General features: G+C 40.3%; 1 protein-coding gene across 3 annotated transcripts in view; it reads right to left on the minus strand.

The window, feature by feature from the left end:
• znf385a (zinc finger protein 385A) overlaps positions 1-14,568 on the minus strand; it is a 103,126-nt gene that overhangs the window by 12,451 nt on the left and 76,107 nt on the right. For all 3 annotated transcript variants that reach the window (XM_017708020.2, XM_017708029.2, XM_017708039.2), the window contains 2 exons: positions 11,950-12,121; positions 1,043-1,372 (listed from right to left, as the gene is read on the minus strand). In XM_017708020.2, the coding sequence (XP_017563509.1) occupies positions 1,043-1,372; positions 11,950-12,121 (502 nt within the window). The remainder of the gene's footprint in view (positions 1-1,042; positions 1,373-11,949; positions 12,122-14,568) is intronic.

Here is a 14,568-nt window from a genome sequence, read left to right on the forward strand (position 1 = left end):
GCATCTGTAATGAGTGGAGCCTGAAGCACGCGTAGGGTTTAAAATACCTATGAACTATTTTGCATCGATTATTCAAATGAAGCATGGTTCCTTAAATGTATTATAGCAAAGGATGAGAAGAAATAGGCCTGTATTTGGTTTTGTATAGTCTTAACAAGCAAATTTCCTAAAGGGCTCTTGGCCTGCTAAGATAGTCTAGAAAAAGGTGATCAAGACCTTTATATGTGGAGGTTCTTCAGACTTCAAAAATGTTCTTTATACTAGCATGTCTTGTTTTAAGGAATGTTTTTAAGACCATGAACACTGACTCAACTTTCCCTGACAAACACCAACATTCCAGTGTTGGCAGAAGCCATTTCAAACTGAATCTATGTGAATTAAAGTATTTTAAAACAAAGTGAAGCAGCAGAACATTCTAGAACAGTATGAATAGGGCAGAGCATTCTACAACAGTACAAATGGAGAAGAACATTCTAGAACAGTAAAAATGGGGCATAACATTGCAGAACCATGCTGAAGGGAAAGACATTCTAGAACACTGAATTATCTAATTATTTATGCATGTATGAAAAAAAAACTGTAGAACAGTATGAATGGAGGAGAACATTCTAGAACAGTGCCAATAGGGGGAGAACATTCAAGGACAGTGTGAACAGGGTATGGCATTCTAAAACAAAATAAATGGGAGAGAACATTCTAAAGCGATGTGAAAGAGGAGAATGGAGGACAGATTTCTAGAACAGTGTAAATGGTTTTAAACAGTGTGAATGCTGAGAAACATACTAGAACAGTGAGATGGAGGGGATCATTGCAGAACAGTGAGCATTTAGGAGAATGTTCTAGAGTCTTCCAACAGTCACACATGGATATCACACACCAGTGTTTGAATTTGTTGTGTGTTGGGGTCTGTTGGACAAGACTGAGATGGGTTCCTCCACTGAAAGGTTCTTTAGGGAACCAAAGTGGTTCTGTTATGGTATTGCTCTAAGGAACACTTTTTGTTACCTGAAGGGCTGCAGGTGAGATGTGTGGGGAAGCTCACCTTTATTGTGAGCCTCCAGCTGGGAGAGAGAGTTGACGGCCACTTTACACAGTGAGCAGTACAACAGCTTCTTGGCTTTGTCCTCCTCTGTTTCGGGGTTGCCGGAGGGGGTTGTGGTTGCTGCTGGGGCTCCAGAGCCTGTCTGTTCTGGGTTGGTGGAGCCACAGCCAGGGGAGGAGGTGCTAGCAGGCAGGGGTAGAGGGGTGGCAGGGCTTGGCATGAGGGCTCCAGCAGAGGGACCAGGGGAGTCTGGAGTAGGAGAGGCTGATGCAGGCACAGGACCCTGGGCCGAAGCAGGCCGATTCAACTGTGGGCCAGGCTGCGTCTCATCTACAAAACAAAGCAAACAACACCATTATATCAAATGGTGCGTTCTCTGTAAATAGAAAATTACAGGTTTGTTTTTGGCATTCCTGACAACAAAGCATGAGACTGGCATGTAAGTATTTCAAGTTTCTGTTTTTGCCTTTTTTTTTTTTATTGAACCTCAGTCTGCCCTGGCCCTGAACACCTGCCAAGTAGCACAAACCACAGTTTATGGGGCATTAAAAAAATAGTATTAAAAAACACCAGCCTCTGAAGTGCATTGCTTAAAATTTACAAAAAAGGTATTTCTGGTATTTTACATGTAACGCTCCAAATTCCCAAACATTCTTTTTATTTTGTACAGCAATAATGAAAGGGATAGTTTGCTGTATTCTGACACTAAGCTGAGACAGCTGAGGAGCGTTACCAAGATATGTGGTTTGACCCTTCTGTCCTGGAGGAGAGAAATATGAAACAGATGTTTTTTTTTTCCTTTCCTCTGTTATTTTTGGGTGAGAACATGAAACAGAACACACGCAAACATACAGTACTGTGCAAAATAGCCCTTAAATACAAGTTATTCATTTTTCAGTTTTAGCAAAAAACAGAAACGTAGGACAGGAAATTACACAGAAACCTCAACAAATATCACATTTTTCAGTATGTAGTGTGTCCACCCTTTGTGTTTATTACAGCTTCAGTTTTTTTTTCGGCAGAATTGCTGCCAAAAAGTCGTAAGGGTTGAGTGTATTTTCTGATTCTCATGATCAAGAAGATCTTCAACACATTCATGGTGTCCTTTCACAATGAAAGCTTTAAGTGCTGGTTATCTGATGGTGTCTGATGGTGGTCTACCAGATTTCACATGGTTGTTAGGAGTTACACATTTGCTGTCCCCCTCCCCTCTGTCCCCCCTCGCCCCTGAATGGCCATTTTGACTGGAAGTTAAAGTACCTGTGTAATATGTCTCACATGTATTATGTAATATGTGTATGCACCTATATGTAATAACAACCTTCAAAAGCTAATAATATGCATAGTGTCAGTAAGTTAAAGAACAGTTTTCTTCCCTTTCAGTTAAAAAAGAAAAAGCTACAGTAAGAACTTTGGACCATTTGTCTTTGAAATGTACAGAAACAAATGCACACACCCTCATACAGGACATGGGGATACAGTATACATGCCTGTTTCTAATAAGATGATTACTGCTATGAGTAATGCCTTTGACATTCGCCAAGATTTTGGGTGGAGTTCTGCAAAGACCCCCTAAATTTGGGGTGGGGGAGTATTACAGAGTTCCGCCTGTCACTTCCAGTAAAAACAGAAAGAAATCTTCCCAACCTAAGGCAAGTTCAGCCCCACATTATGGTCTTGGAGAGAATGGTATGCATGAGAAATGTAAACACTGACTTGAAATGCTCAATTTCATTTTAAGGACTTTTAACATTGACAGCTACTTTGGCCATAAGCTCTTTAACAAATTTATCTAAAGTGTTAGACTGCACCACACATAAGACTTTATGTATCAGATATTATGGCTGAATGAATATCTCCTATATTGGTTGTGTCAGGTTCAGTATGACAGGTGGAAACTCAAAATTACAGTATTTTCTTCCTTCATGCTGGAAGCCCCCAGTGCCTACTTCTCTGACTCCAACTCTCTCTCCCTCTTTCTCTCTCTCCTTCTCTGTTTTCTTTTTCCAGCTTGCAGAGCACATGTGGGCCTGTATGTCTTCCAGGCTGACCGGCTTTCAGAGGCTCATGAAGATCAGCTGGATGAAAGCGCAGTGTAAAGGGGAATGCCTCTGCGGGGAGGAACAGGATGTTCGAGCAAACGACCCTCGTGACCCATTACACACAGAGGGAGGGGTAATGACTCTATCTATGCTTACAGCGCTGTGTGCTATCATCACTCTATGGATGTGAATGTATGGAGATATTTGAGTGCGCAGTATTTATGAAACAGACAGCGCTAAGGCTCTACAAAGTGATAATTCTCATAAAAAGCCTTTATATAATTCTAGTTATAGACATGTATAACAACATATTTAAAACATGCTAAGCTATTAAAGGGACTATATCCTACATTTGTCATGTGTTTTCATCTACTCCCTGATGTCCACTTATGACATTTGCATGAGTTTATATAATTTTCAAAGTATTTCCAAATTTAAGTTAAAAATAAGTGACAAAATGTAGTTTTCCATGATACAAGCCCTTTAAAACTGTTGTGCTGCTTGACAATCATAGTCTTCACTACACTGCATGGTGTTCAATATGATTATTATTAAAATTAAATCAAATAATTGATTGAACACTCATTTCATATCATGCCTAACAACACTCCATGGCATGTTGCTTTAAAGGGTAATTTAAAATTTCAGCATAATTCAATCCCTGAGATGTAAACAAATTCATTCAGTTTGGTTTGATTTGAAATGGGAAAAATTTTGACTCAGAATTTCTTTACAAAGGAAGTCACAGGAACCAGGGGTTGTGATTTCGACAACAAAAATACAACTATTGTATTTACTATCCGAAATGACCAATGAACCTTCTAAGATTACACTTATATGTATATGTTGATAAAGGTAAATCTGAAAAAAAAGTTAGCAGCTTTCCTTCTCTAATGTACAATGAATCTCACATCTATCGTAAAACAATGTCTCAGGCATCAGGCAGTGTATTCATAACTATTCAGCATAACAACTTTCTGTGAGGTAGCTTCAGACTCCTGGTCATCACCACCACTGTGAAGAAGTCTAACTATTTAAACATTTAAAATCTGTGCCTTATTATATACTAAGACTTATTATTCAATAACTATAGGAACTTCAATGCAAATGGATTGAGCTATTCTTAAATTATAGAAGTGTATAATAAAACTTTGGGCCTGCCAGCAGGCCATGCAAGGGGTTAATTATGCACTAACACTGAAACTTTGATAGAATTCTCTTTGAGAAAATGTGGCTTTAAAAAGTCTAAGTTTCTACCCCAATCTAATACTCCCACTGCTGCTTATTACATGCCCCCAAACACGCTCTCTAAGCACAACATCAGGTCTCTGTTGGAAAGAAGCATTAGTGTGAGTGGGTGGCTGGTGAGATACTGCGTACTCTGCAGTGCGCATGTGGATTGTGTTAAACTCCATAAGAGTGAAGGGAGGTGGAGTGAGTGTAACAAGGGTTCTCATGATCCTCTTATTGCTGAACCGCTGCCATTTACCACCATCATCTCCACCCCCTGCTTCCATACTACACCAGGTGCCCTTCTGCCTGTACTGCACTCCTTCCTGTATACTTCAGAGCACGACTGGACCGTCCACTCTCCCACACTGCACATATTCACACTCAAAAATCAGAAACAGAGGCACTATCCAAACACAGGCAAGCCGTACCATAAATATTTTAAGAGCGGGTTCAGGGGGAAAACAACACTAAATATTACTTTCTAATGGCAAAATGCTTTAACCAAGCGTAGAGAACCAAAAGTGGGCATGCTATGTGATTCTAGCAGAATTGTTGCACACCACACAAATATGGCAATTAAGCAGGACCCTCATATCCTTCCAGCAGTGTGCTCTCATATTGCTGCATGTTCTCCACTGAGACTACATTTATTTGATATGTGTACATAATTTAAACAGGAATAAAACACATTGCACCATCACAAGTAAGTTAACTGAAAGACAAAATTATGTTGATGTAATATCATATTAATGTGAATATAAGAAATTCAATGCACTTTTTGGTGTAAAATGCCTCAATCCAATCCAAGAGAGACCGTAGCTGATTCAGTCCTGCTTTAATTGACAATGTTAGCTATATTAAGCCTGATCATATTCCGATCCCTAACTAAGCTTATTTTCCTACATTATGCTCTACAACCCCAATTCCAATGAAGTTGGGACTTTGTGTAAAACTTAAATAAAAACAGAATACACTGATTTGCAAATCCTTTTCAACCTATATTCAATTGAATACACTACAAAGACAAGATATTCAATCTTCAAATGGATAAACTTTGTTTTTTGCAAATATTCACTCATTTTGAATTTGATGCCTGCAACACATTCCAAAGTTGGGACAGGGCGTGTTTACCACTGTGTTACATCACCTTCCTTTTAACAACACTCAATAAGGGTTTGGGAACTGAGGACACTAATTGTTGAAGCTTTGTAGGTGGAATTCTTTCCCATTCTTGCTTGATGTACAACTTGAGTTGCTCAACAGTCCGGAGTCTCCGTTGTCTTATTTTGTGCTTTATAATGCGCCACACATTTTCAATGGGAGACAGGTCTGGACTGCAGGCAGGCCAGTCTAGTACCCGCACTCTTTTACTACGAAGCCACGCTGTTGTAACGTGTGTAGAATGTGGCTTGGCATTGTCTTGCTGAAATAAGCAGGGACGTCCCTGAAAAAGACGTTGAAGAAGTTGCTTGGATGGCAGCATATGTTGCTCCAAAGCCTGAATGTACCCTTCACAGATGTGCAAGTTACCCATGCCAAGGGCACTAACAAGCTAACAGCAGTGATGGGAAACCCAAAAATCTTTTCAGTGCAAATCAAAAGAAGAAACTTCAGACACCACTGTGTTTTGGCTGATTGGCTAATTTTTCAGAGGAGTTGCAAGGCTAATATTGTAGAATATTCCTGAATTCTACAATGGTCAATTCCCGATTTTGGAAAAAAAGTGGTTAAATGTATGTAATCAAACTATGCACATGATATATTTTAACACTGCTGTTGTTAATTTCAGAAATTAACAAAAACAATTGATCACCCTTATTTCACAGACATTTATGTTTATTTCAGTTGCTGTTACTGTCTTTATTATGGCAAAATGCTAGTAAAAACTGGGATCACAGTAAAAGCGAAGGCAGTATTTCTAAGAAATTATATTACTGTTATTTCTGAGATTTTCACGATCATTCAGAAAACAATTAATTAATTAATTAAAATGTTAATGGGCTTTGTCTGGCAATTCTGCTGCTGGACTTTTTACAAATTTTTTCTTCTTCGCCTCATAACTAAAGAAGCAAACTTCAGACACCATGCATGTCTTAACCAGCAGACTATGTCAGGGTTAAGATGGAAAATGTGTAAATTAGATTTTTCAGTGCACTTTTCACACACTAGATCTATAGTCGCTCAGTAGCAGCAGGCAGAACCATAGCAGAACATCCTATGAGTGTGTGACAGGTGTGTTACAGGGGTCAGACACAAGAAAGGTCCAAAAGCCACCGGCCGCCCATCCCCTCGTTAATCATTAACGACCACTGAAACACAAGGCCCAATACGAGCACTGCGACTGATTAATAATAAAGAAGGGTGCGTTTGCTCGCACTCTCTCTCTCGCTTTGGCTCCTGCTCCCACCAGTGAGTCATACACAGTTCCAGAACCATAACTCCCATCCAGCAGCACTCTTCTGTTTACCAAACCTTTCCTGTCATCTTTATGGACTCAGGGTGTTGCAGAGATCCTGCCACTGTAGCTTAGGAGGTGCATGTTGACGGAAGCAGACGAGGAGATTTAGAGGTGCTTAGGGAAGCTATCCGAGGAGCTTATCGTCTCTGTCATGAGAAAACTTCATAACTCCATTTTTGTAGACCATATGAAAATACCAACTGCAACAAATTGTGTGAATATTGCATGATAAATAGACCAATAAAAATGGTCCAAAATTCCTTTGTAACAAAATCTCATTATTCTATCTACACATAGCGATTAACATTAACCTGCTGCACTCAGTTTGGTCTACGCCACTGTTGTGGATATAAATGGACAGTACACATGGTCCATGACGTGGAATGAAATCTCATTACATTAGCATGCATTAAAATTAAAAACACAGTATCATTTCAGAGTCACTTGGGTTTCTTGCTAGCAAATGTGAAGGCACAGATGAGTCCTGTATTGCAATTTACAGTTTCTATATTCAGCCTCTGCACACTAATAGGCTTCTGCTGTAGCTGCAGGCCAGATGTGTCGGCCAGAGCTAGCATTTGGATGTGAAAGGCCCAGGCCAAGGGACCTTTTTAAGATGTACTGGTTTTAGCAGAACCCTCCATTAAGCAGGGAGTGATCATGAAAGAGTGAAACCAAAAGGGAGTAAACAAAGTCTGAGGATCCATGTCAAACCTCCAGCTCCTCTGTTTAAGTCCCCCAGGACTGACCCGGCCTCTTTCTCCTTGGAGACCTGGGCTTAATCGTTGTCCAGGAAACAAGCTCTGAGTGTGGAGATAAATTTGATTGGGTGTCCTGGCAGCAGCTGAAACTCTACACCCGGGACGGTTAAGAAGGTGACTCCTCAGACCTGCGGTGTTGTCTTTCTTCCTTCTAGAAGAGGCTGGCTCCAATGATGCGTGAAAGCAAAGCTTCAATAAATAATAACAGTTGCAGGTCTAGTTCAGCATCGCAAGGCAGCGGTTCACAAGAAGCGTGGGAATTCTCCCTCCAACTCGACCTCCCACCCCAACTACACACACACACATGCACTGACATTTGCACAAGCCAAAAGAGCAAATGTGGATAAGCCACATCAGGACCCCTATACAATGTTGCAATATTACAAATAAATAAACACACTCATAAATGCACTGGTTGACTCTTAAGACTAAGGTGCCAAAAGGGTTCTTGGAAGCAATGCCACTGAAAGAATGACTTTTATTTCTATAAAGAACCATTTAATGGATAAAAATGGTTGCCAATTATGAGTGTTGTGAGTAAATCCCTCTTCTACAGTACATCCACAGAGGCCTCTGCTTACCCATGAGTTTGCAGTGTATACAGATCGATGGTCAGCATGCATTTTTTCTACACATTTGTTTGGTTTGTCATTGTTTGCCAGCCAATCAGAGGATTAAAGAACCAGTCATGGAAAGATTACAGAGGGAACCAAAAAATGCTTCTTTTATGGCATTGCTCCAAAGATCCCTTTTGTTTAAGAGTGCAAGTGTTAGGTAATGAAGATGAACCTCAGAGAAGCGCTAGATAATGCCCCCAAACATTTCTGACACACCACACACATACACTCCATTCTGTTCTACCCCTGGATACAGGACTTCCAGCAGCCATATGGGACTGCAGCTGTTGGCTTCCTTGGGGCTGTCGGCTCCATGGAAGCTGTGCGTGAAACTGGTATTACAGAAAGCCATCAAAACAAAGAAACCGCTGAGAGATATGAACTAATGGCCAATGCATTGGAATTCTGTGTGTGTGCACGTTTCTGTGTGTGTGTGTGTGTGTGTGTGTGTGTGTGTGTGTGTGTGTGTGTGTGTGTGTGTGTGTGTGTTTGAGTGTTATGAGGGGGAGGGTCACATGATCGAGGTTTGGATGGAAAAAGGCATTCTTTCACATGTATCTGGTTTCACATTTATATCATGGGCCGGCTTGTTTTGGCTCCCTCCTGCTAGAATTCTTCCTGGCCTTCATGAACAGATGACCACTTTCAATGAGCAGGAAAATCCCTGAGCGAGGGACATGCTATCTCTTGAACCCTGGCCTCTCTGTGCTTTTCTATTGAGGATGGGCTGCCAGCAGGATGCAGGCAGGAAGAACAACATGGATTTTAGAGATTGTTATGAAGAGCAGGATTTGTACATGATGTGGCGCAGAAATATAGTAAAGTCGGCTCTGTACGGATGACTTGCAGCAACTTAATCAATGTCTTTCGCCTCAGGATTCTCTCAAAGCTTCTATCTGTAATGACAACTAGGGTAAAGCTGAAAAGGGCAATCCAGCACTTGCTCACAACCTTTGGAAAATGTCATGCAGCTTTGGGTGCTTCCCACTTTCCTAATATTTTGATCCAGCACTGGTGATGAGTGAATGGAAAGAAGAGGGTAAAGGCAGAAAGAAAATGAAAAGGGAGTGAAGTCCAAACCGAACAGAACCCAGCTAGTCACATCAGTTTTCATTGAATTGCTCCAATATAGCTTGGATCAGGTGCAAATTTTATGTTTAGCTTTCTTATTGACCATCTCCATCTCGCATGTCTCCCTGCTTTAGTCTTTCTGCCTAATTTTTATTCATTATTGGCAGTGAGGTCCAACAAGGTCAAGCAAGATCCAACAACCTCCACCAAGGTCAATGAGGCCAAAGTGACAACAAAAGAGTACAAAGACTTGGGTCAGCTTAAGTTTCTAAACTTTGTGCAGTGGGTCAAGTTAAGTTCAAACAGACTTTTGGTGAGCCATGTTCTGATTTGGACAACATTTCAAGCTTAATTAACTCTTAAAAGGAGAACTGCACTGATTCATCAGCATTTCTTTACTTTGCTTAGACAAACTCAGTCTGAAAACAGTCATTCAGAGTGTTCTGATTTCTTTACAGAGGTGGTGAGAGACCTTTTTATATGTACTGTTTATAATGGTAACATAGTGGCTGAAATATGTAAAAATGTTTTCTCTAGGGACTATTTTGCCTTGCAACACCTTGCCTTGTTTATTATTTTGATATTTTGAAAAACTGGTGGAAATCTCCTTTATGGCAGACAGAAAAAATGTCCATTTTTGCCATTTAATCTACTGTCTTGCATTAATAATGTAATTCATTAGCAATATTGTTGCATTTATTTGATAAACCTGGTCAATAACAAGCACTTACTGAACCAAACTCACAGTACAACAAAAAAGAATGTCTTGTGTATCTTTTATACGGTGATAGAAAACATGGACAGAAAGCTCTGATTCCTCATACTGAAACGTTTCACTGTGGCCAATATGGGCATGCATATGCTGTAACTCCTCCTGCGGCAGATTAAAGGGTTTAAGGGGCTACAGAGAATGTATAGCCAGCAAGATGCTTTGTTCAATAAGGCTGAAGATGTATCAGAAGAGGAAGAGGCACCTTTATCCAGCTTTTTGCACTGTACTCTCAACCTGCCAGCTGAAATGATCTGCCAACATGTAATCACTTTTGATTAAACAAAGATCAGCTGTGACGTTTCCTCCCTGCCATTCCACATGCACTCTCCCAGCAAATCCCGCAGGCCAGTGAATTCTCTGCTCCTTCACTTTTTTCCCCCACACTCAATGTTCACCTGACACTCCCAGTCAGCCCCTCTCAATCCCACAGTTTATTTTGATTCTGAGACAAATGGCCTTCTAATACCCATTTATGCCACCCACGGTGTCATAAGCACTTCAGCTGGTCGCGCTTAATAAAGATGCAAAACAAGTGCCATGCTCCCGTGGCACCGTGCAAAGTCACACAGACTACATGAGATCAGCCTCTAAACGAGGACTCACATTTACAGTCTTCGTCAAGACCTCCTCCAAGAATTTCAGAACCATAACTGAAGATTGCATTGCTCTATCCAAGCTATTAGCAGCCTGGCTGTGCTATTTCCTGGGCTAGGTTGAAAAGACGTTTCTCCTCTGCGTTGCTCCAGCTCTGCAGGACAGGGCCTGTGACTGCCCTTTCAAACCCCAGTGCTGGGAAAGTAGCAGTGGCTCTTTTCGAAGGAGAAAGGTCAGACCACACATTTTGAGGAGATAAAGCATGACAAGACTTCCTAATGGGCTGTGCCGTTATTTTGCTGTACTTTGAAGCATTAGTAGGGTCCTAGATAGTTCACATGCTTGAATCTTTAGTGAAAGGGCACCCATTCCTTCACTGAATATTTTGATATGGTTTTAATTGAACATCTAATGAAATACAGGCATGGATAAGGAAGGATATTTCAGCCTTGCCAAATGGTGTGTCTGTCACTGATGAAGTGGCTGCAATATGGAACTTAATAGATTAAGTGTGTCAGTACACATCACAATATTTCTTTTTTCTGAGCTTTGATAAATGGAAACAGACAAAAAAAGAACCAATACATCCACTAAGGCTTTGTTTACCCTGCAGGGTTAATCAGATGTGTTTCTTTTATCTGACTTTTTAAATTGACTGACTGTTTTACAACCATGTTTTTACATCACAAGTAACTAAATCTGATTTGTATCATCAGACTATCGTTGCAGTTGCTCACATTTCCGCATTGGTTGCCGTAGTAATGATGCACGTATGCTGACCAGGTAGGTGCAAAACCTAGTAAGTTTAACAACAATAACTATCTAATATAATGATTTCACAGCAGCATTTCACTTTTTATTAATTATGCCGTGAACAGAACATTACATGGTTGAAGGCTGACCTGGTCACCAGACTGGTAAAAAGCCACAGGCTGCAACAGTAGCAGGAACATTTTATGAAACAGTCACTGTAAACCAAGTTAAAAGCTTCTTCTCCCTGTGTCCACGTTGTGATGTGAAAGTCAGCACCAAATAACACACAAAGTCTGATTTCACCAGTCAAATATGTAGAAATCCAATTTCTTTTTTTGAATCCAGTTTTCTAAGTCATATTTCATGTGGCTCTTTATTGTACAGACTGCGAAAAATATGTCCTGCTCAAATTGGATGTGTGGAAAAATAAGATTTAGGCTGCATACAGTTGCTCAGAAAAGAGCATGTGACATAATTTATCACAATATTGTCATACTGCCCACTGCCCATGGACATGGTTCTAGTGAATATAACAATACATGTACTGTTGACTTGTGTATGGTTGTTCTTAGGTATAGATAGATATGTTCTCTGTAATGTTCTGACCTGCTTTGCTGGAGTCAGTATCAGTGCTGGCCGACTGGGCACCTGGGGGCGAGGGGGAAGAGGTTGGCCCAGGGGGAGGCTTGTCACTTTCCTGTGGACGAGTCTTGGAGGTCTCAATGCCTTTGACTCTCCTGGCATGGCGGTTCCCCTTGTAATGGGCCTCTGCCTGACTCTGAAAAGAAAAGAGATGCTTTAGGGCTTTTGTTAAGAGATCCCATTGGAACACCTGTCCATATATAGCTACTGACCAATTTATCAGACAGCTTGTTGGTACATCTTGTAAAAGTACAGCTGAAGACTGTAGCGCATTTTTTGTGTGTTGGGCCTTCACTTCAGTTCCTAACTCACATAATAGTTTCATAATAAGTACATTACACACAATTAATACACAAATATATAGAGACCACAGTTCATTAATTTGATTTACAATCAAATTACTTATTTTTTAGGAGACATTTCTGTTCATGTTAGATAAAATAGATAACCCTCTTACATAAGGAATGGGAACATCAAGATAATATAAAACTATATATTTTTTTAAAATACAGAGAAAATTGGACTTCTAACAATTGTGCAAGACCTAGTAGACCCCCAAAACTGTCACCATCAAATAAACATACTTAGTAAATACTTTATTTTAAGTAAATATACTTAAAGCTTTCAGAGAGAAAATCAAGCTCCACTCTTGCTTCAGATCTGAAAAAAAATCCAGTGTTTATGTCCATCCTTCTACTGTGAGAAGACAAATCAACATGATGGGTCTGAAAGGATCAAAAAGCTGCTACTGAGAAAAGGAAAAAAAATCAAATCAAACAAAGAAGATTTTAGTGTTCTTAGAACAATAGATTGACCACCAGTCAACACCACTGAAAGTGTTTGGGATTACTTGAATCGTGAGAAGCAAAAAATGCAACCAGCTTCTGGAGGTGAGGAAAAACATTCCTTTTCCATTTGTTTGAAAGACTGAAAACAAGTCTCCCGAAAAGAATAGAAGCCTTAATAAAGACAAAACGTGCACACACAAAAAATTGAAAATGTTGATTTCATATTTAGTTGTTAAGACCTTTGTGTTATTCCCTGTTAAATATATGATTTCTGCTTTTTTCTGGTGCTGAAAAATAAATAAACTGTTTCTATTGGACGTTTTGACTGGAAATGAAAAACTGACTATTCCACAGTACTGTTTTTGCAACTTTGTACCAGCTCAGTGATAGTATATGATGTAGTCACCATCAGCACAGATAAATGGTCATTACCAAAACAACCCATTCATTACACAGCAACGAAAACACAACAGTAGCAGTCATGACGTCATGCTACAGTAACACAGTACACCAACCTGGCCACAGTAGAGCACAATGAACCCTATCTAAATAATGCCTGTCAGACTTACAAGTGCTATTCTATATCCACAGGGGACTGCAGACTAGCAGACTGCAGGCACATGACATTAGAATCTAAACTGCACACAACAACATGATATGAACACCACTCACCCTGGTACTGGTGTTTTGGGGACTGGTCATGACTGAGGCATCCTGTTGGCCTGTTCTAGCTCTCTAGCTCAAAAGAGCATGCAAAGACTGCCATATTATGGCTAGAGCTGTGAAAGACATGTATGAACAATTGAAGCCAGGTGGAGAAACAAACACAAACAGCTAAACTGCCTTCCATTAACTCACCATCCTTCACTTGGATGGACTGTGTTTAGTCCAACTTTGCCTTGCAGCAAATATTTGCTCACAGGGACAAGGGCTATATTACATCCTTATTGGCTGTTAAGATTGCAGGCTTTTAGGGAGCCTAGTAGAATTATTTTACAGGCAAACATAGCAGGCTTCCAAGCCTTCAAGGCCTAGTCCTGTTGGTAGGTCAGACCATGAAATAAAAATTGTTTGTCTTGGAGGGCACACTTGTCTGAGAATGTCATTGGCGAGTACTATATATTTAGCCGTCTGAATGGACAGGGCAAAGAGGAGGCTGCGGTCAATGAAAAAGGAGGCACAGATGCACACAAAATGGCAGACTATTGTGCTCCTTAATCTCCAGGAACAATCCCACCCCTAAGTGGTGTGGGATGGTACACTCCTCTCATCCATCATACTGTTGACTCGACCTCTGGTGGGGACACGCTGCGGTTGTTTCCAGAAATGCACACGTAGGCACAGTTCCCTGAGGTCTACATCGTTATTATGGAGGAGAAAGGTGGTGCACAGAGTTCTTAGTGGTCACTGTGTCCCTCAATACTTCATATTAGCAATGTACCGACATGGAGTTCCTGGGATGATAATGATAACTGATAATTAAAACCCTATTATGACTAATACATACACTAATAACCAACCAATTAGCTTGTTTTAAATTCAGTTGCCTCCTGAATTTTCCACTGTTTTCAAAAGAGTAGCATCAGCAGCACACCACAGTGGTCAGTGAAATTTACCATCAAAAGTTGAGCAATCAATTGCTGAAGTCCATGTGCACTCAGTTTTACATAACAGAAATTAAAACAGTCTAACGTATAGCAATGTATTGAAATGAGCACTAATGGCCTTTTGAGGTAGAAATACTCAGAACTATTTTGTCCTTCGCAATATTGTAATATAACAATATCAGGCTAAG

Source organism: Pygocentrus nattereri, chromosome 9 (assembly GCF_015220715.1).
Source record: "Pygocentrus nattereri isolate fPygNat1 chromosome 9, fPygNat1.pri, whole genome shotgun sequence".
In the NCBI taxonomy this organism is placed as follows: Eukaryota; Metazoa; Chordata; class Actinopteri; order Characiformes; family Serrasalmidae; genus Pygocentrus; species Pygocentrus nattereri.